The following is a 21,485-nucleotide window of genomic DNA, read 5'->3' on the forward strand; positions in this document are numbered from 1 at the left end:
CTGCTTGCTCTCCTCAGAAGAGGTCTGATGCAAATTTTGTATTATAAAAGTTCTATTTTCTTTTGAGCAGATTCTCAACAACTCTGACAAGGCAACATCCATCCAAATACATAACTTCTACTGAGAGACATTCTTAAGATTTTAACAACTGACATGTTGAATTTCTCTAAATAAAGCTTTATAGCATGAACAGTAACTAGTCTTGATTGTGAATATGTTGACTGCATGATTACAGCACAACTAAACCAAAATTCCCCCTCCAACTATGTAAAATATTTGCTTCAGACTTAACAGCAAGGCCTCAGACATCTGACTGAAACACGTATTACAATTCTTATCTTGCATAGAAAAAAATAATGTTAAAAAGAAACCATAAATATGTCATCCGTGTATTTGTTTCCTGTCTTGCCAATGACTGCAGGATTTGTGACAAAATTAAGCGCAACAGATTCTGCAGGTGAAGGCTGTAGTGTTGCAATCAAAGTCTGTAGCTATGCAAGATGAAAGCCTTCATTACAGTGTTATTCAAGGATGGACAAAACCTGTAAGGTCATCTGGTCCATTTCTCTGCCAGTCCTGGCTCATTACCTGTTGCACACATATTAGTGTCCTGACCAAGCTAGTTGTGAATGACCCCCGGCGTGGGTTTCCCCCCGACTCTGCTTGGCATGCTATTCAGAAGGTATATAGGTATATCTTGGGGGGAAGTTGTGCTGCTATCTGCCCTGAATTTTCTCTCTCTGTTTCATCTCAGCTTACATGTTAACACAGCCTCTTATTTTATTTTAAATTATCTCACTTTAAAGTATTTAGGCCCTCCAAAATGCTTGTAAGATACCATTTTACCTTCCTATCCAGAATGTTCGTTTAGCCATGCAAAACATACTTATTTCTCAAATCTTTTTTTAAAATCAATTAGTCCCTTCAGCTTAACATTTTGTTGCTCTTCTCTAAGCTTCTATTAAGTTGCCCCACCTGTTGCAAAGGCTCTGAAAGTAAAACAGTAGCCCAAACAGTCACACAGTCTCATCAGAAACTCATCTCCCATTTGTTCAATGCCTCTGTGGATGCAACCTAAACTTGTTCTGATTTTTACAAAGTCTATATATCATATTGCAAATTGGGGCCTGTTCTTCCTGTCAGAAGCATGCACAAATCCCTTTCATATGAAAGGGAGTTGGGTGCACACAACCAACAGGATTATCAGGCCCATGGTATCACTCCTATCCCTTTTTCAGCAATACTGCTTTCCAGGTTATTCCCTCACAATGAATACCTGTTTTGGATTACTGTCCCTCAACTGTTTTAGCTTGCATTTTCTGAACCAAATCTCATTTGTATTTTCCAACAATGTGCCTAATTTCTTTAGATAACCTTTTCTTTTCTGCCCTGACTTGTGCTTAACTCTTCCCACTATCATTGACTGCTAATGTTACAAGTGTACTATTCACATTCTCATGAAGTTTATCAATCCATACACTAAATATACTTAAAATTGCTAAACTTGTATTACTATGTGCATATGTAAACACTGATGTTACCCTTCTAGCACCTAAAACTGCTGTGACTCACCAATTCTATTCTTTATACTTTGTGGTATTTTTGTTTATGGTCCTTCAACAATTTTTTCATTCAGGTGACTACCCATACACATAAGTTATTAGTTAATGAGATATATTTGAATTTTAACAAGTATGTAAAAATATTACTACAGCTACAACTTTCTCTTTATCGACTGGGGCCTCGAACCTGCAATCAGATCTGGCAAGCAAGCCAGTCCTGTACTTCTTCATAACCACTGATCTGTGTGCAGATGCTGCTGCAGCATCAGATCCTAATTTTAAACACTGAGCAAGAATAACAAAAAAAAACCCTCTTTTAAAGTAATTTTGCTTGGAAAATTCCAGGCTCCTTATTATTGTTTTCCTAATATTTCTGCCATTATTTTACTAGGAACAGAATCTCTTAAATTTATCCAGTTCTTCAGCTCATGATTTTGGTTTTTATCCTTTTTCTCACCCTCCTTTTTTTTTTTTTTTTTTTTTTTAAAGAAATCAGTACTATTACTCAATTTCTTAGCGGCATCTTGAAGATCAAATGACTTGTAAGCATCTTCAGATCTTCCAAAAAAACCCTTCTATTTGTTGTTAATAACTATTTCATATGGCCCTGATTTTTAACTGCTCACACTTTTTAATCATCCTACTACCTATGGAATTTCAGGAAATTCAGCATAATGGCTAGTCTTTATATTAACTTCATGCAACTTTTCATTTATGAAATGACCTCTTTCCTCTCTACTTGGCTTCCCCTTACTTCCCCAGTATTTAAAACAGTAAATCCTTGTTCACCTTTAATCAGTATTAACTCATTTCTGCTGCCTTTACCAGAAGCTTACAATACACACCTGCTTCCCACCTTTCAGATATTCTCTGCAGAACTGAGACTTAAACTTATTTTACCTTACACTTATTCCTTTCACATAATTTCTCTTAATGCAGATAAATACCTTTTCAAAGTAATCTGATTTTTAATTCATTTAGGCATACTTCATTTGCACAATTAGCTTAGAAACTCCCCAAGAACCGACGAAGACCCGCAACAGAAATAAATGTATTACTAATACTCACACAAAAACCAATAGAACCTTACACTAACACAGGAGGTCACATCAGCTCAATTCTTTGTAGGACTGTAACCTAATCAACCATTACATAAAACACAGGCTGTATCTCATGCTAACTTCCTTTTCACCTACTGTATGTTTATCAACTAACAAAAATATAAAAGCATGCCCATATTACTGATATTTACATGTATTACCCCATATTAAAATATTGTCATTAACATTATAAAATAATCTTTAGAAAAGCATTTAGAAAATGCTTTACTAATTCACCTCAATTGAGATGAAACATTTAATTTGCACTACATCCAACAGAATCACACTCTCTGATGCTGTAGAGACTCACAAAACTACATTAACAAGTACAGTCTATCAATGGTTATCGGCATTGTGGCTTTTGACTGCTCACTAAGAACCACAGTGCATAAATTACTCCACCTGTCAGACAGCTCAAAGCAACATAGGCACAAAGTTTGAATGGTTCAGACTTTCCCTATTATAAATAACTTTTTCCAGTGAGAGAAAAGAGAGGGCGGTGCATGGGAGAAGGGGTACATGGGACTGTCTATCATGCATTCAATTATCACCTATCATAAAGCCTATCAGAATTTTAAACGATTCACATCTTTAATGAAGCTTACATACATGCCCAAAGACACTCAGCAAAAAAATCCACAACAGTCAAAATGAAAGTTACTTAAACAAAAAAGACACACCTCACAACTGCCTAGAAAAACCATAATCCTATAACTGTTTTGCAAAACATACAGTTTGATCAAGCCAACAGAACTACTGACATCACACAAATAATTCAACTTTCTAAATTATTTACACAGTAATTTTAAGACAAAATGACAGCATTATTAGGGATAACACAGCAAAATTAGAAAGTGGTCCATGTAGCTTGAGCTCTTATCTCAGTGAACACAGTATGCCAGGTGTTTCATAGAAAGAGGCAACTTTCATCGCAAACCATCACAAATCCAAATCTGCAAATGTATTCATGTAGGTGCACACCATTGAATCCCTCTGAATTCAACAGGCCCCATCTGTCATGCAGATCCCTCAGTTTACAGGACACACAACATACGATTGGATAAAAATTTATATAAAAGTTGATAGGCCTCAATTTGTTTGGCTTTGTTTACAAAGTCATTACAATAGTGAGGCCAAGATTACAGTCATACTTGAGACTCAAGAGGAACATTTTTTTTCCAAGGGTAATTGCTCAGCAGCTAATGAAAATCTAACCCTGTAAGAAACCTCAGGTTATGTTCCTCAACACAGAAAAACAAGACCCTTCTTACAAATTGATCATTAGAGCACTTTTTCTTTCCCTGTAACAAAATGCACCCCCTACAACTTTCTAAGTTAAAAGCTATATGAATGTTAACCTAGCAGTCATACATGCATATATACAGTCTTATTACTGCACATGTAAGGAGGTGGACTCAGCTGGGAAACAGCTGACATCAAACTTTGATTATGTGAGGAGCAACAGTGAGTAAAGCAGTAATTTAGAAAAAACAAAACCCCAAAACAACCACTAGAAACTAATCCACCCCAAAACCAACAACCTCGACAACTTATATCAGAATGACCTAAGTAAATCACAGAGATTATGATAAAACAGTCATTTTTAAAGATTCTTCATCTTAACTGTTTATCAACTTTTTTCTAAATTCCAAATAAAAAAACTTTCAATTATTTGTATGTAATCATTTATATTTTCAGCATCCATGTTTTAAATAATGTCAATACCAGCATGCTAATAATAAAAATATTTTTGTATATCTGATTCTAAATTAAAAAGTAGTATCCTATTAAAAATTAATAGATATTAGAAGGCTAACATTGTTTGTGTTAACTGTCACAACTTAAAAATGCTTTTAAAATACAGATGAAAACACAAATGACATACAACCTCTTACTCCAAAAAGTCAGGCCATTCAAACACTTATAAAATATGGAAATAAAAAGGAAAGGCTAAACCCCAAAAAACTAGCATTTTGCAAATTATATGTAAAATCTAGTCAAGTAATAGACTACACAGTCCAAGAGAAAAACTCCAGAAGCAAAAAAAATGCTTTCGAAGAACTGAAAAATCTTCAGCAACACTATCTCAATACTATGTAGTAGGAGGGGAAAAAAAAAAAAAAAAAAAAAAAAAAAGAAAAAAAAACCCCAACATAACCCACACAACAGAGTAGGGCATCCTAAAGTGAGCTTCCTTCTTCATTCCTAGGCTTGCTAGCAATCATAAACTTTGCTAAAGCCATTAACAATGGTAATTTCTTTTCTTATTCTGGATCTTAAAGCAATCATATGTCACCACCAAAAAAAAGAAAAATTCAGTAACTACAGATATCTAAGGTTTTCCAGACATCATTGTAACTCAGTAACTGCTCCACTATGCTATGAACTCTACAGCTTCAAGCTGGAAGTCAATCTAGGACAACCAATAGAAAGTGCACCTGTACAATTACTGCATTTCCTAATTCAGAAGGCCAAACTAGAGACAGATAAAGCCTGTGTATACTCAGATCACCAAAACAGAAATCCAAAAGCCCATACACCTTTTGTACATATTTCACATCTATATAATCATCAATTGCAATGAAAAATATAATTTATACAATTCAGAAACAAATAAATACATTCCTTAATGTACATAAAACCTTACTCTAAATGAAATACAATTGTATATACAGAGCATCTAAAAACACTATGTACACAATAATTTGAAAATCTTTCACACAAGGAATAATCATCCAAAGTTAATAAAAATTATTTTTTTCTTTAAAAGTCTTCTATCAACTGAACAGTACCAGACACAGTAATTTAAAATATTCAATATGAACTCCATGCTACAATAAAAAAAATAATCTGCATCACAAGAAATAACCTGTATCATTTCAAGGAATGTAATCTTATATTTACAAACTGCAGAAATCTACTATTTTTCAAGTGGTAGAAAAAATTATTTAGCTCTTTGCACTCTAAAATGAAAAATAATGTATGCTGCTAGTAACTGATAACAATAATTTATCCAAAACAGTCTACCTTCCTGCAGACGCATTTTCATTCAATGTTTGACCCCACTGAGTAGTAAACAAGTTTACGTGTATCAACACATTTCAGTGCTCCAAAAATTAAGCTAAGTTTCTGTAACTAGTCCTTTAGTACCGCAGGTCTGTATCAATCAATGAAAATGGCTCTGACATACATTGTTTATATACTTGGGATCCCTTCAAAGTTTAAGTCTTGCAGATGTAAAATACAAATAAAATAACTACAAAACAGAACTAGCCTTAACTGATCACTGCACCAGACCAGTAAGGAATTACAAGTTCTTTCTGCTTTATTTTATAGCATTTTAAGAGTAGGGCTATTTTTACTATTGCACACACTGAAAACCAAATATAATCCCACACTCAAAAATACTACTGCAACAGCTTGATAGCACTCACCGCAAGTAATACTGTTTTAGAGCGAAGGCAGCGTTAGAACAACTTCTGGGAAAGTTAAACTCCTCTACAATTTCTCCCCACTGATTCTTCTCTGATACCTGTCAAAAACAACACACAGGCCGAGATACACAACGTACACATAAACACGTCGTTGACAGCGAACATCACAAAAAAACCCCAAGCTGCCATGAAGCAAATAGGTAAATATATAAGAAGAAATAAACACGAATGTATGCGGGATTTAGGACTATATATTTTACTGACAGTCGGTAGTATTTCCCCTTCGGCAATAATCCCGCTTCTCACCGGTATTTTATTTATTTTTTAATATATACTTTTTTTTCCCCGGGGGGGGGGGGGGGGGGGGGGAAGGGGGGGGGGGCGGACGACGACGGCCGGGGGTGGTGGTGGTGTCCTGCATTGTTTTGGGGTTTGTTTGTTTTTGTTTTTACTGCCTGGACAATAACCAATCGGGAGTCCCTCTGTCGCCCCCTTTTAAATCCTAACGCGGTCCGTTAAAAACCCAAAGAAGTTTAAAATAATGCAGGGAAGTCTTGGCGGGGGCGCCCCCTGGCCTCCGGGGCGCGGGGGCGCCGTCCCGGGGGGTCCCCCCAAGACAGATCCACAGACACAGAGAGGCCTTTCTTTTGAGGCCTACATTTCTGTCCCTAGCCTTGAAGCCTAAAGATGGCTATTTGATTACACACCGTCTTGGGTGCCCCTTTTGTTATTTTTCTCCGGGAAGGGCTCGGAGGGCAGCGCCCGGCCCCCCCCGGCTGCGAGGATCGTTTCCTAGCCCATGCTCCGTGCCGATTATCGATGTTAAACATGCCCGCTAATTTTGAGTTGCACTAAAACTGCACTCAGACTCTCTCCTCTCCGTCTCTCTCTCTGTGAGGGAGAGACACACACAGAGCTGCCACCACAAGCGAAAGAAACTGCCTCTCGCCGACCGGAGCTCCCTGCTCCCTCCTCGCCTTCTCCCGGGGAAGGGGGGCAGGGGCGAGGGGCTCCGGCGGAGGCGGGGGAGGCACGAGCGGGGTGTGCGCCGTACCCCCGGATCCCCCTTCATCCCTTCACCGACAAGGCCAAGCCACCAACCTGCCTGCCTGCTCGCTTCCTTCTTCCACCCCCCACCTTCTCTAACCGGCTTTAAATAGGACGGTTCCTGGCCACCCCGGCTCCCCCCGCCGCCCCCGGGGGTCAGAGGAGACTTTTGGGAAGAGGTTAGTGGGAGGGAAACCCAAATTAAAACTTCCACTCACCTTCCCAAATCCGCCTAAAGTGGTGACTCTGGTGTAGAGAGCGTGAAGATCCAGCTCCTTCCCACCCACCACGGGGATCTTCTTAAAAGGAGACCTGCCAAAGGAGATACACACAAAACACCACAACTTGTCAGCTCTGCCCCCTTTTCTCCCCTCGCTGGGGCTGCCGTGTCCTTCAGGGAAGGGGCTGGAAGTTGGATCTGGTCGGTTTAAAAGCCTCCCCCCCTCCCGTTCCATCTCCCCATTTTCCTCACCCTCTGCTGTGGTGAAACTGCCGCAGCTCGTCCAGGAAAGCGAGTCCCTTTCTCCGCTGGTCTGCGTGGTTTTTACCCGTCGAATTTGCCATTTTTGTATTAAAAAAGGTTCTCGTAAAAAAAAAAAAATCCAATTAAAAAAAAAAAAACGGCCGACAACAACAACAACAATCCCCGGCTCCTCCTTGTCTTCAAGAGACCCAGGTGCCCGTGCTCGGCCGGGGATCAGCCATGGAGAGGGGCTTGTTTAAAAAAAAGTTTAAAAGGAATAAGGGAGCCCAGAGAGTGTGGTAATTGCGAGTCCTGTCTCCACACAACACACAGGCAAAGAGACAGGGAGGGAGAGGGGCACCTCTCAGTAATTCCTCCTCCCGCTGCTGCTGCCTCTCTCAGCACCACAAACCCAACCGATCCAGCCTGCACATGAGACTCAACATGGTGCTGCTGGATCACACAATGAATTGGGTTACTGTTGTGGTGGGGTGGGGGGGGAGCCGGAGTGAGGTATTGACAGTGTGTGTGTGTTACAGCCGCGGCTCCATGCGATCTCCCTCTCCCTCGCTCGCTCGCTCCCTCGCTCGCTCTCTCACACACACACACTGTACAGCTACGGCAGCGGCGGCGGCGGCGGTGGCGGCGGCAGCGGGATTCACTTCTCTTCTCTCTCAGACAAAAAGATCTGAGGCCGCCGTGCTTCTGCCTGGACGAGAGCGCAACACAGCGGACCCCGGAGGCCGGTCCCGGTACTGCAAAAGGCAGCTCTAAAGGCAAAAGCCAGCACAGCCCCAGCAAGCAGTTCCTGGCGGGGAACAATAGGCTCCTCTCGCCGCTAAGGGCTCATCTGCAATGTGCCGCAAACTTCACACAAAGCCGGGCGGAAAGAGGCGAGGGAGAAGGAGAAGAGGGGAGGAAAAAAACGGCTACTACCGGTTGTTCCGGGGCTAGGGGCCGGGGAAAGGGCCCTCCCTTGCCAGGCTCGCACCGATCGGCCTCTCTCTGCTGGCTGACGGCGCCGGGGGGGGGGGGGGGGGGGGGGGGGGCGCAGGAAAGGTGGATTTGGAAAGCAGGGCCGAATTTTTTAATTGGACTAAACCCAACGCCCTGAGTTCAAGGGGAGAGAAAACAACAACTGAAGGGGGCACTGGTGGATTTGGACTTTTGAAAAACTTTCCGAGCCCCCCCCCCCGGCCTGAGGTGTTTCCAGGGGCAGGAAGTCGCCCCGCATGGCAGGGCGGGGGCGCCTGCTGGCTGAGCCCGGGGGGCGGCAGGAGCCCCTCATTCCGAGACGTGAGGTATTTAAAACTCCCCAAAGGAGAATGCCGAGCGCTTTCCCAAGGAGGGGGTGCCCTGGAGAGGTTTCTCAGCAGGGGCCTGAGCTCTGGCCCACTCCATAAATATTTTTTTTTCTTTTTTTCTCTTGGAGATACTACGGCCTGTACCAAAGTCCTTTAGGACTGCTGTACGCAGTCTAAGCAGCCTGTATATTTCTGCGTATCCGTGGATGGAACATACAGCAGAAAATTCACAAAGGAGGAAGGTCTTGGCCCTCACCCTGGATGGGCAGTAGCCAGCAGTGGCACTGCAGGCTGCTTTCCCTTCAGCCTGTAAGTGTGTACGGTGGTTGTAAACACTTGTCTCCTGGCATGTTCTCCACACAGGAGAGCCCAGGAGAAGACCTGCACACCAGCCATGGCAGAGCCAGGTGGCTGCTTGGGGTAAATGGGAGCGAGAAAGGGCCCATGTGTTGAATGGCGCCTTCCATTGAACCTTGCTCCTCAGGTAAAGCAAGCGGTGACCCAGGTGGGCATCTGCCCTTCCCTGATACGCAAACAGAGCCACAGGTGAGCACTTGCCCCAGTGTAAGAGACTCTGGGGGAACATTTGCCCTCACAGCCAATACACTGAAATCCAATGCCAGATCAGGCCTTTGTGGTTTTTTTTAAGCAGAGCTCCTCATTAAAGTCAGTAAGAAGCTGTTTTAAAATCAGTGGCACATTATGGCCCCAAATGAGCACTTCAAGAAGGAAAACTATAATTCCTTTCTACTCCATGTACTAACTTACTTCAGAAAATAAAACTTTTTTTTTTTTCCTCCCTCAGAAGATTTTTTTTTTTCCTTTTGAACCGAGGGCTGTTTCAGCTTTAAGATGGCCATAGTAAGATGATAAGATTTGCCCTGGGCTCACACTTTGGGGCAGGGAGAAATCCCTCCATTTCAAATTAATACTCTATATTGAAAGTCGCCCTTCTTCTTGGATGGAGTGGTGGTGTGTGGATTTCAGTGTAAGAAATGCATAGTGTCTTACTCACTGTAGCATTAAGAGTCGTCGTCCCCCCCACCCCCTAAAAGCAGACCCGCAGCGGATCCTGGTTTGCAGCTCCTGTCTGTGGCACTCGAGTTTCTGCTATTTCAGCAACAGCGTGCATAAGACTCCCAAAGCCAGGATAATATGAATGAGAGAGGTTGAAAACAAGCCATTGAGGGTCTAAATCGCTCTTTCAGACATACACAGCTAAACCTTCCTTCGCAGGAGGGCGGTGGTTTTTAATCATGCCTTAAAATTCCTTAAAAGCAGGGGGTCTCCCGTCCGCGAGGGGCGGTCGACAGAGGTGAGTCACTTTCCTCGCCCCGGTGCTCTGTGGAAGGGGAGTGGGAGGCAGAGGGGAGGACAGCCAAATTGCGTAGCAGGGCTAGGTGGGTTTCCATGCTAAGCACAGCAATTGCGCACGGTCCCTTACGTAACTGTCAGCTGGGGATTCCCTAGACGGGGTCACTTTATTCAACCATTACATAGACCCCGGCCGCCGCTCCGGCGCGCCTGGGCTGCCGTTGCCGCCGCTACTGAGGCTGCGGCTGTAGCTAGCTAGCGCGGCGACTCCTCACAAAATGGCGGCGCCCATGGAAGAGGCAGCCCCATTTTGTGCCCGGCAGAGCCTGTCAACAAAACGCCGACTTGGCCAAGGCTGAGGAACAGAAGGCGGCGGCTCGTTCGTGTTACAGAGAGCGGAGGGAGGAGAGCGAAGGATTTCACCGCCCTCCCGCCGCCGAGAGGAGACTTTCTATCAAGTGTGCGCGTTGGGGGAGGGAGAAGAGGGAGGTGAAGGGGGACGCGAGCAGCGAGCGAGTCAGAGGCTGCGTTATCCCAGTGCGGAGCTGCCGGAGCTGCGGCGCGGGGGAGGGGAAGGCGAGCGCAGGCCGCCTTGGCGCTGCCTGCGCCGGCCTCGCCGCTCTCCGGGGCCCGGCCCCGGGGCTCCGAGGGCTTCGGAGGCGGGAGGCCGGGGGGGCGGCCGGCAGCGCGGGGCCGGGCGGGCCGCGGCGGGCGCGGGAGCCCGGGGCTGCCCGGGCGAGGGGCGCTGCTCCCCGCTTCGCCTTCCCGCGCAGCCCGGCGGACGGGACCGATCCTGTCGGATTCCGGCGAACCTGTAATGAAGGACAGGACGATCTAGCTCCTTGTGTAGCTAACTAGGTCACTGTCAGCACTTAATTACTGTTTGTTTCATTTTAGTGCGTGCCTTATGAATAAACCGGCTATTAGGCTGATGCTTCAAGTAACACTATCCAGCACCAAGGTACAAAATGTCTGTATTGGACTCTGATCTTGTGATGCCAGCTTGATGATAATTACTGTTTTACATTAACTATGTCTTGGTTCTTACAGCTTGGTTATTCAGCTTACAGCTGAAATAGTTGGAGATCCCCTATGATAAGGTTGTGAAGCTGATACAATATTATGCCACCGGGCTTGGTGTGGTGTTTGTTTTTTTTTTATATTGACAGGGGCACCCCCCTATTTTGAGATAGAAAAAGGGCTTGTGAATTAAGTCTTGTTTTCTGATTTATCTGTTTTAATATGCATGCATTTTAATGGTATTCAATAAAGGTGATGACCTGTGCCTGGTGAAAGTGATAATTTTTAAAGGTACCAAAATTACGCTGATACTTAAGAATTACAGAATACCTCTTGTTGCATATTAAAGAATCAAAGATTAAATGTAGGGGAAAAGGGGAAAAATCTTGCCATTTAGAAGAAGATAATCTTTTTATTGATCTCTGTGTAGGTACCTGTCAGTGCAATTTGAATTCATTTAAATTGTAAAATAAAACCTATTATGTACTATTATAAATTGCTTATAAAAGTTATCATATACAGTGGATTTCGGTGTGTAAATGTGTGCATAACGGTGCAGATGCAGTAACTGAATTGTCCCTATTCAGTAGTGGTTGGGTGTTTTTTTGGAGTTTGTGTTGGTTGCTTTTTTTAAGTATAACTGTGCTAAGTGAATCTTCTGTTCTAATGGCTGTATCCTGTGTTGCAGTTTCAAACTTTTTTCATGGAATCTTTAATATGAAATTTTGTCCGTATTACCTATCTGCCAAACTCCTGCTATCGTGAGAGCAGGCCACAATTGCTCTTGTCAGTGTGCCACTAACTCTGCATTTACTTTCTGGTGGGGTGAAATATTCTTGCTCATTTCCATTTTCATTTCTGCTTGTGCTGCTCTTGAATTGTGGCAACATTACATTTTGATTAGAGTAACTAGTATCGCTAGCTGTATGCTACTTATATTAAACAGTAAACTCTAAATCCTTAGAAACTGAAGTTAGTGTATTTTATTTCTGCGTATGAGCCTGTGTGTATGTATGTGTTTTTAGAAGATGCAGCCTATTAGATGGACTAGACAATACAGTAAATTCAGTTAAGACTGCAGACAGTAGCATATAATATAGGTACAGTCTGAAAATAAACACGAAAGTTACAGGATGAGTATCTGTTGGAGGGGAAAGGGTCAGAAAGACAGTGGCAAATTTTAGTGACATTCATATCAACCATTTTTAATAAAAAATGTTAAAGTGTTGGATTTAACTGCCTGTGTTAAGCTAAAGACTTCACTTTTGCATAGCTTGCTGTGACAAATGTACGCTTCAACAAGGGGCATTTACTCAGCAAGATATTAGTCCTGCACCTCCTTACTGAATATTTTAAAATTCTTCGTTACATTTTAGTGTTCTAGCTTCTTTTAAAGATGCTGCTAGTTTGTATAGACTGTAAGTGGCTAGTCTTCAGTGGTACAGTATTAAATCATAAATTAAAGGTCTTATGCATGAAATTAAATGCTGAGTAGTACAGCAAAGGTGGGAAAGCAGATGTACAGTATTACAGGATACTTGTGCACACTTGTACAGGATTTCCACCACAGTTAGTGGAACTCGGCTACCCCAGTAGGTTTGGCTTAGCTATTCTTTAAAAAAACCCCACACTTTTATGTTGAAAAGAACCAACTTCTTAAGTTGTTTATTTCAGTGACTTACAGCACTTCCCTTCTAAATCTAATGTGTTGTGCGCCTTCCTCATTTCAACTTTATTTTTATGGTATTACTACTTGGGAAATAAAAAAGGAAAAATGGCCTACATAAATGTTGTTGTAAATACTCAAGTAAATTGATGAAATACTTTAAAATGTTATCTGTAATTAGTGTAGCTTTCTAATACTTGCTGTTCTTCACAAAGGTCCACCTTGTGGAATCAATGAATTTTATGATCATCTAAACTCTGAATTAAAAACACTTTCAGAGTTGAGGGGTTTTCAGTTGTGCAATGAAGTGTGAAACACAAAGCAGGAAAACCCTAAATGCAACTGAAGGAGAAGTAAAAATAAATATGTAAATGCACTCCCACTTGATTTCAAAACTGCGGTTCTTTTGAAATCATAATTCTTTTGTGGGTCCTGACTTTGTGTCCTGAACACTTGAGGTTGGCCATACTTCAACAGTAAGTTTAGAAAGATTATCAAATTCATGTCCTTTCCTTACAGGCAAAAATACTTGCTGCATTTCTTAAGGTTTCATACTTCTAATGCAGATTAGGGCCTTAATGGCGGCAAACATTTTGAGGTTCTAAGAAGCATTGGTCTGCAACACAGAAGTCACAGATGTCCTGACAGCAAACGAGTGCAGTTGTTTTAAAAAGAAAAAAATATATTGGCGCTTAGTAAGTTACCTGTCTCAAGCATTACTTTGTCATTGCCTCTTGTGTTTGTGTGATCTGGTGGATGGCACGCTTCCTCTGCCACTATAGCTGTACATGTTCCCTGAAGTAGCGCTAGTGTGATTCATGTTTCTGGTTGGATGTGTGAAAGTTTGATTGAGATGCAAAACTGAGAGAGTTCTGAATGTTAAAAAGGAACCATGCTAAGAAATATGGAAATGATCAGGTTAAGCATGGCTCAAACTTTAAGGCTTTTTGCTGAGGAAGAATGCTGGTATTACGCACAGGTGGGGAGGGTCTAGTTAACTTAAAGCAAAATAATCCTAGTAACTTCAACATGTTAGAAGTCTAAGTGGTGAAATGCTACTAGTAAGAGACTTCTCAGTATTGCAGATTTGCCGGCAATATTTGCTTGTCACGTAGCACTATCTCATCTTCATATTTTCACCAATTCAAATAGCCGTCAACGGTAGCTAAAAATATGTAGAAATTTCTCTGAGTAAGCGGTTGCCTTAGTTAACTTTTATATAGGCATAAATGAAAAGGGAAGTAGTTTGTGCAACTGTGAACGTGTGGACAGACAGTACATGTGACAATTTATGCATTTCAATATAATACATGCTGCAGAAACTTTTCTGAAAACTTTAGTACATGAAAGAAATGCTGATTAAATAACATTTAAACTAACTGATTATTGAAATTGCCCAAGCAAATCAAGCACTTAAAAGCAGTGAAAACACATCAATACCCACCGACGTACTTCTGAAGGAGCAAATTTGTCGTTGTTTAATTACAATTCTCAGTCTGTCTGTTGGTGATCTACTTAATATGGATTTGGTCTTATAGAGTGCAGATAGATGAGCAACATTGCAGCGAATGCTATTGTGTTGCCCAGATAAAAGGAAGTTTATCTATTTTCAAACTAACCGACAGAAAATAAAATCTCAGATTTACTGCATTAGTCTAATGCTGATGGGACACCTAAATTGGAATTCGCACTTAAAACATTGGACTTTAAGCTGTTTAACTAGAGTAGTGTCTGACATAGCTGAAAAAAAGCTAGTGAGAAACAGTTTTTGAGATTGTTTACATATAAAGGACTATCCAATGTAGTCAAGTATCGGTTCTGGTTACTTGCAGTAACATTATAGCATTTGAAGCCCTTAGCGGAATTTGTGACTGTTAATCTCCAGATATTATAAAAATGTTTATTAGGCTGAGCTGCAAACTATTTCTGAATTTTGAACCTTAACATAAGATCTGTCATACCCAGAATCTTGTTGCAAACAGAGGATAACCGAAGTTGCTTAGGAAAGAGTAGAAATAATGTATATATGCTCCTGTGTCTTCCATCAGTTCTTGATCTTGGGGCTTCCAGAGCTGCCAGGTTTGAGAGCTGCCAGCTGTTTGAGAGCGACTGATGCAGAGTTGGGGTAGTGTCTGGTTATGAGCTGAGATGTACCTAACACTGTTTAGAGCAAGTATAGTCCCCAAACCCCTTACCAAGAGGCAAAAGTACAGCCTGTGGATGTTTGGGGTAGGAGTGTTAAAACATGTTACGCAAACTGGTCTGCTTAGCCTTCTGCTTATCTAGCTTGCGTGCAGAGTGGGGAAGCTGCAGGCCGGGGAAAGGTCTTTTCCCTCTATGAGACTCCCTTGCGTGTGTTGAAGAACAGTACAGAACCTGGAAGAATTTCTGTAGCCCTGCTGAAGAAGGGAAAAGATGAAAGAAAATGTGGGTTCAAGCAGTGGAGTGAGGAAAACCTGATCATTTTGGGTGGGGCAACCCCCTCTCTAGGGGGCTTCCAGCAGCGTCACAGGAAACTTCAACTTCAGATATATATATCTCCTTAGATGCAGTTACCATACAGTTTGTTTTGATCTTTTGCTGATTCAGGAATATTTAGTACTGCAGCTATTCACACTTGGTTTGTAATCTTAAGGCTTTCTTTATCATTGTATTTTATTTCAAGTTTCTTGAACACAAACTTCTAGTGCCTTAAGTCACATGCTGCACAGGGGACTGCTTGTAGTGAGTTCTCCAGTGTAAACAGCAGTGCCCTGAGTTTACAGTACTGTCTCTAGGAATGAAGCTTCTCCCTGTCTCGTTTCATCCTTCATCAAGTTACTCAAGTGTTAATTTACAAAGTCAAAATAGATATTTTTTTTTACGCTACAAGTTCAGCTAGATTTATAAGACAAAAGTAAAGTAAGCCTGTCTGTGAATTAAACCCTTAGAATATTGTGCTTGATCTGTTACCTCTGTTTTAGTAAGTGTGGGCTCATTCTTCACTTTGCTTTAGGAAAATGAAATAATGTCATAGTTTTTCCTTCAAGGGGCTGCCAAGTTATTACAGAGCTGCCATGGTGTTCCTTTGGAATTAGTTGTGCTTAGCACTTAAGAAAATGGAGTTGTGTGCCCTTAATCCAGGTGTTGGTGTCATGTTTGCAGTACTGTACAGAAATCATAGTACATATTTCATAGTGCAAGTTTCCCCATGTTGCTTAAGCATTGTGCTAAGGAATCCTCCTTTTGCCAAAATATGATAATGAAGCTTTCAAAGATGTTTTTTAAGGATCTTCTTTTAAAAGAATTTGGATAACTAGCTGCAATCAAGTTCATATTGGGATCAATTTACTTATTTATAGAAGAAAATATATAGGCATTCACTTTTTTTTTGTCTGCCATTCTTGACTTTAAATAAAAATCTAATAGTTCGTCTGCAGCTGAACATTAAAGTTACATGTAATTACATACAACCATTAACATATAAACAAAAAATTAAGGTTGAAAAATCCAGTGCTCATTACTTAAGAGTCTTCCATCTGTGTGACATCATGCATGTGTGTTATGATATTCCTTAATTATATGATCACTTCTTTTCATGCATGGTATTCAGTTTGGGGTGGATACTGCTTACTGAATAATAATAATAAAAAAGGTTATGCCTTTGTATCTGCAGGATGTTTTAATGTTTATCTGTATTCAGACTTACTTATTTTTTTCATACAGGCTTTTCTAGAGTGATCATTAGGCGAGTATCTGAATGCTCATACTAATGAGATCCCAAAATTCTGAGCTTGTGGCATTATCATCACTGTAATGCTGAGAAAGCTAAGGCATGGAGGAATTCAATACAGGAATGCTGCTAATTTGGGGTGTGCTTTATTTAATTAAAGCACAGTTTCAATAGATATAATTTACAGGTTATTTGAGAGTAGAGAGAGTTCAGCAGGAGTGCTACCCAGAACTTTAGAGCCGTGTTAAATTCAGTCATAGGCTTTTTTATGAATTTGTGTGTACATGTTGTGGTCCTCTGCATTGTTAGGGCTTTCCTTGTGCGAGATTATTGTGGTGCTCTGTTCTTTGAAACATTTGCAGTGCTCAGAAGGTGCAGTCAAGAAGGCTGTACACGTACGGTAAATACTGTTTGGTACTTCTGCATTTAGTTTCCAGAGGCTTGAATTTGGAACTCAGAAAACGAGAAGCACTTCATTAGAGGACACCAGTTCGATGCAAGAAACCCGCTGCTCAGTGTAAATGCTTGATAAAGACAGAAATAGAAGTGGGATATACCCAACAGGATGCATTTGCTGTAGCCTCCCCACGTCACCCACTCCTCCTCTCCCTCCGAGGCTTGCCGCTGGCTCTCTCCGCTGGCCTGGGTGCCAGGAGGGGGAGCACGGAGCACAGTGAGCCCCAACCTTAACTGCAGTCCCCACCGCTGCCTCGGGTAGGAGTGACGGCAAGCACCAACCTGCAGCATTGCTAGTGCCACAGAATTTTCAGAAAATCCGGCTTCTAGCTCTTTTTTTTTTTTTTTTTTTTAATTATTTCTTGCCGTGCATTTGCAGCTTGAGATTCAAAAGCGTATTGCTTTATCATGATGTTGAATAGGAAAACTGCCCAAAAGGCATGTCCCTGTTTCAAAGTCTACTCTCCCACTAAATTTCAAATTCTCTCTTCAAAGTAAAGGCCTTTTCAAGTACGTTAAGAGGGCTTTTTCTGTACTTGAGTAAAAACGGGAGTTTTTTCCTCTCCCAGTTTAATACTTAGGTTCTTGCTGAAAATTTCTTCTGAAAACATCAGCTTGAGGCAGACACCTTGCCCGAAAAACTTCATCCCAAGTAGTTTTAAGTTCAGAAAGAACTGCATATTTTTGGTTGTTTCTTCTTACAAGGTATCTCAGAACCTGAAGTCCTGTTGAAATTCAGTCCTGAAAACGTATCCTAGTAGCTATTTGGCTCTATTTGCATTTATAGTCACTATATGCAGTGTATCTGTATGCTGGGTTCCAATTCAGGAAGTCAGCTATCCTGTAATATGCTCAGCTCATGCCAGTGTAATGCTAATTACTCATAATAGCACTGTCCAATACAGAGTCAGTGTATGAAAGGAAGACAGCAAGTGCTGTACTTCCAATTCAAGTAGTAAAACATTCCTTGTGGTGATTTTGGTGCTGCCTTCCTTAAATGGGTTTAGGGCACTGAGTAGCTGAAGCAATTGCCTTGTGGTAGGTACGTTAACTGAGCCTTGGGTAGTATGTGAACTGTAGGTAGGCAGAGCTGTGATCACCACACCACTGTTGTTACGGGATCACAGTCCAAGACTGGAACAGTTTTGTCAGCTAGCTGGATGTCTTGAGGGAATTCCCAAAGGATTACTTAGTTTGCTAATCTCTGCTCACAGGGTCCTGGTGGCTTCATTGCTAACAAAGGCTTGACCTAATAAGTACTGCCTGCTTTTTTAGGTTTTTGGGTTTTGTTATTTGTTTAATTTTTAAGAGAGGACTGCCTAATGAATGGCTAGCGAGCATAATGTTAAGAGCTTTTTTGTCTTCATTGTGGTATTACTGGCTTCAGTTAGGTGTGAGAATTATATAGAAGAGCTTTATACAGCTGTTTGCTTTATTTGTCCTTAACCTGTCCCCATCCCATCCTCACAGAATGTTTGGGACGTGTCTTGTAGCAATATAAGTAGAACACAGAGTGCTACTCCATAGTCACATGCCTCTTATTTGGGGACACCCCACCTACCCCCCTCCAAAACAAAACAAACAAACCCCCTATGGTTGAGGGAGAGGGAAGGCTTTTTATATGATCTTCATAAACACAGTTACTGTAGAATTGAGAGTTTTATGGCTTGAAGTCAACAATATTCTATTTTTAAAAGTCTTCATTAAATACTCCATTAGGTATGTGGAAGTTACACTGAGCATTTGTTATAATGAAGGGTCTGCTTTTTTATACTCTTCTAGTACCAGGGGAGATGCAGAAAAGAAAACTTGCTTTTTGTCTGTTCTTGTTCTTTTCAATGGCACATTGCAGTTCCTAGGTACAGAAGTCAGTGAATCTGACCTCTGCCTGCCTGCAAGCGATTCAGTGCCAGCTGGAGAGAAACAGGCACTTTTCGAACATATCATCGAAGCAGCTTCAGTATTCTTCAACATCTTTTCGTGGAAAGTGAGGGGATTTTTTGAAGAAAAAATCGGCAGGATTTTAGATGGCCTTTTAGGTAGCCCAGCAGAACTTCCCCTGCCTTGGTAGATGACAAAACTCTACCACAAAACATACGTTGTGCAGCTACTGGCTTTCTAAAAAGCTGTCATGCGCACTTCAACACCACAGCTCTCCAGGTGTCTTGAAAATGGGTTGTCGTGCCTGATAAAGGAGTTCCTCTTAAGCTTCCCCTTTGTCCAGTGCTGCAGCGAAGTACTGCTCATTGGATGTTAGGCACAAATTCAAATATTAGCAAAAGCAAAGCCACCATATTTTGTGCCAAACTTATTTTAGGTTAATCTGTTATTGCCTTAGTAAAGCTTGCTGATCTTAAATGGGGAGTAGCAATAAATATTAAACTCCACAACTGGGATTTAATGCAAATGAAGTTATAGGAAGTTTAACATTTGGAAAGAAAGCAATAAATAGGCAGGTGCCTGAGCCTGGGTGTGGCAGGAGGAAAGACCACTGCTGGCCAGCTATCTGGAATGGCACATTTTGAGTGTAACTATCAAATGCAGTACTGTACCAGCCTTGCCAAGCGCGCTGTTCTTTGAGCTGGTGCCCTCCACGTATCAGTAAGAGAACAGGAGCTCTTCAAGTCACGGCTCCCGTAGCTTCTTCCAGGACCTGAACTCAAGTATCTAAAAGGGGTTTGTGTCCATATGTAAGTGTGTTGGAACTGGAGTCCAGGAGTTGTGCGGTGTTTCCCAGAAGGTGTTGGTTCATCTCTCAAAACCAGAGTGTTAGTATTCTGTGTAATGTCTTATGGGTAATGAAAGTAGTCAGGACTTAAGTACTGATAAATTTTTCTCTTTATCAGTCTTCACTCCTGTCAAAATTAATTGGACAAAGCTGCTGCCAATTCACTAGTCAAAGACAGTAGGTAAAAATACCTGCAAAGAAACTTACCAGTTGCGTTCATATTCTGCAGCAGTGTTGCCAATTAATTTTGGTAAGGGTTTTCTACTTTAAAATATTTCATATGTATCTCTAAAAAATTACTTTTCAGCATTTTTGTAGAGGTGGAAGAAGAACTAGATTGCTAATATGAAAATACTGTCCTTTGTCTGAATATAAGAAACAAGTTACAGTTTGGATGTAAGTACATTTATAGTGTTTGATTCCAGAATTTAGCCATCCTAAGCATTCTTCTCATATTCTGTGATGCACCACTTAGACAAGAAATAAGGGGGTATGGAGAGGAGATGGGAGAATTGCAAGGAGCTGATACTTGGGTTCTTCCTTTGTGCATCAATCATTTCAAAGTACACTGCAATTTCTGTACAACTTAGCAGTGGTTTGCATGTTGTTACATTGTTTTAAAAACATTTCATACTTTGCAGTGGTTATTTAACTTACAGACATGAACAATAAAGTTTTGTTGTTTGAACTTCTGCCTGCCTAATTTTAATGAAAGGAGAAGTATGAGCTATGCAAACAGATTTTATTGAAGTATAAAACCAGAGCCAGCAATTTACACAATCTACAGAAATGACATGTCATTACCACAAAGTAGCTACTACAGGAAGTAGCTCTTGAATTGTGTGCCAGATTTTGTGTTAAGACTCTGCTTACCCCAATACATAAAATTATTTGGGGACAAAATATTTCTTGTGCTTTAAGAGCCCCTTAAATCTTCGGGGAAGGAAAATCTAACAGACAACTCCTAGCTCTTTTATTGGACAAGTTTTGATGTAAAAGCTCAAATCTCCTCAAGATATGGAATATAATGTAACTTAGGAGGCAGCTGTTTCATGGGATCACTTCTGAGTCATGAGCATGTGTATGCATAGTGTCTGTATCTCCTCTTGGCCAGTGTGGGTCTCATGGTACTGTTTCATTCTAGGAACAACTGAGATTTTGGGCAAATCCCTGATGCTGAAAACCTGCAGGTAAATAATTTACATAATGATAACTATATTATATTATATATATAATGATTACTAACCTAATATAGTAGTTGATTTGCCAAGCTAGTAGCTCATGAAGTGGTAGTAGTCTGACTAGCTAGTTTCTGAACAGCAGTAATAGCTTCATCCTGTAGCAGAGTGGCTTTTTACAGTTACGCACTAAATACTCAAAACTGATGCCAAGTTCTGGAACTGCTACTGCTAGTGGTTAAGTAACAGCAAGTTGTTCCACAATCAGTTAAATATAGCTTAAACTGGCTGCTTCCAAACAGAAGCAGCCACCTTCATCCTCTTCTTTCTTCCTCTTGGCATTAGCATTCACACAGCTGTACTACAGTCTACGTAAAGATTAATTCAGCTGAAAATTTAGAGGACAAAAAAGTTACCTTTTAAAGGGACTTGTTACCAAAGAAGAATCACAATGTGAAGGGCAGTGTCAGTGCAAGAGAAGGCGGAGGTATGCATCAGGGA

The 21,485-nt window shown here is 41.3% G+C and overlaps 1 protein-coding gene and 1 long non-coding RNA gene across 5 annotated transcripts in view; one reads left to right on the forward strand and one right to left on the reverse strand.

Annotated features, from left to right (window-relative positions):
* Positions 1-8,575, reverse strand: part of ARID2 (AT-rich interaction domain 2) — a 105,707-nt gene extending 97,132 nt beyond the window's left edge. The window contains exons 1-3 of the mRNA XM_005242090.4: positions 7,616-8,575; positions 7,362-7,455; positions 6,097-6,194 (exon numbers count right to left, since the gene is read on the reverse strand). Coding sequence (XP_005242147.2) covers positions 6,097-6,194; positions 7,362-7,455; positions 7,616-7,707 — 284 coding nt within the window. The 5' untranslated portion in view covers positions 7,708-8,575. The remainder of the gene's footprint in view (positions 1-6,096; positions 6,195-7,361; positions 7,456-7,615) is intronic.
* Positions 8,576-10,690: 2,115 nt separating this feature from the next.
* Positions 10,691-21,485, forward strand: part of LOC114013463 (uncharacterized) — a 56,912-nt gene continuing 46,117 nt past the window's right edge. For 3 of the 4 annotated variants that reach the window (XR_008747781.1, XR_008747779.1, XR_008747778.1), the window contains exons 1-2: positions 10,691-20,202; positions 20,951-20,996. This is a non-coding gene — a long non-coding RNA (uncharacterized LOC114013463). Of the gene's footprint in view, positions 20,997-21,485 lie in introns of all 4 variants that reach the window. The other variant, XR_008747780.1, reaches the window with a different exon arrangement.

The sequence above is a fragment of the Falco peregrinus genome, chromosome 6, assembly GCF_023634155.1.
Source record: "Falco peregrinus isolate bFalPer1 chromosome 6, bFalPer1.pri, whole genome shotgun sequence".
NCBI classification, from domain to species: Eukaryota; Metazoa; Chordata; class Aves; order Falconiformes; family Falconidae; genus Falco; species Falco peregrinus.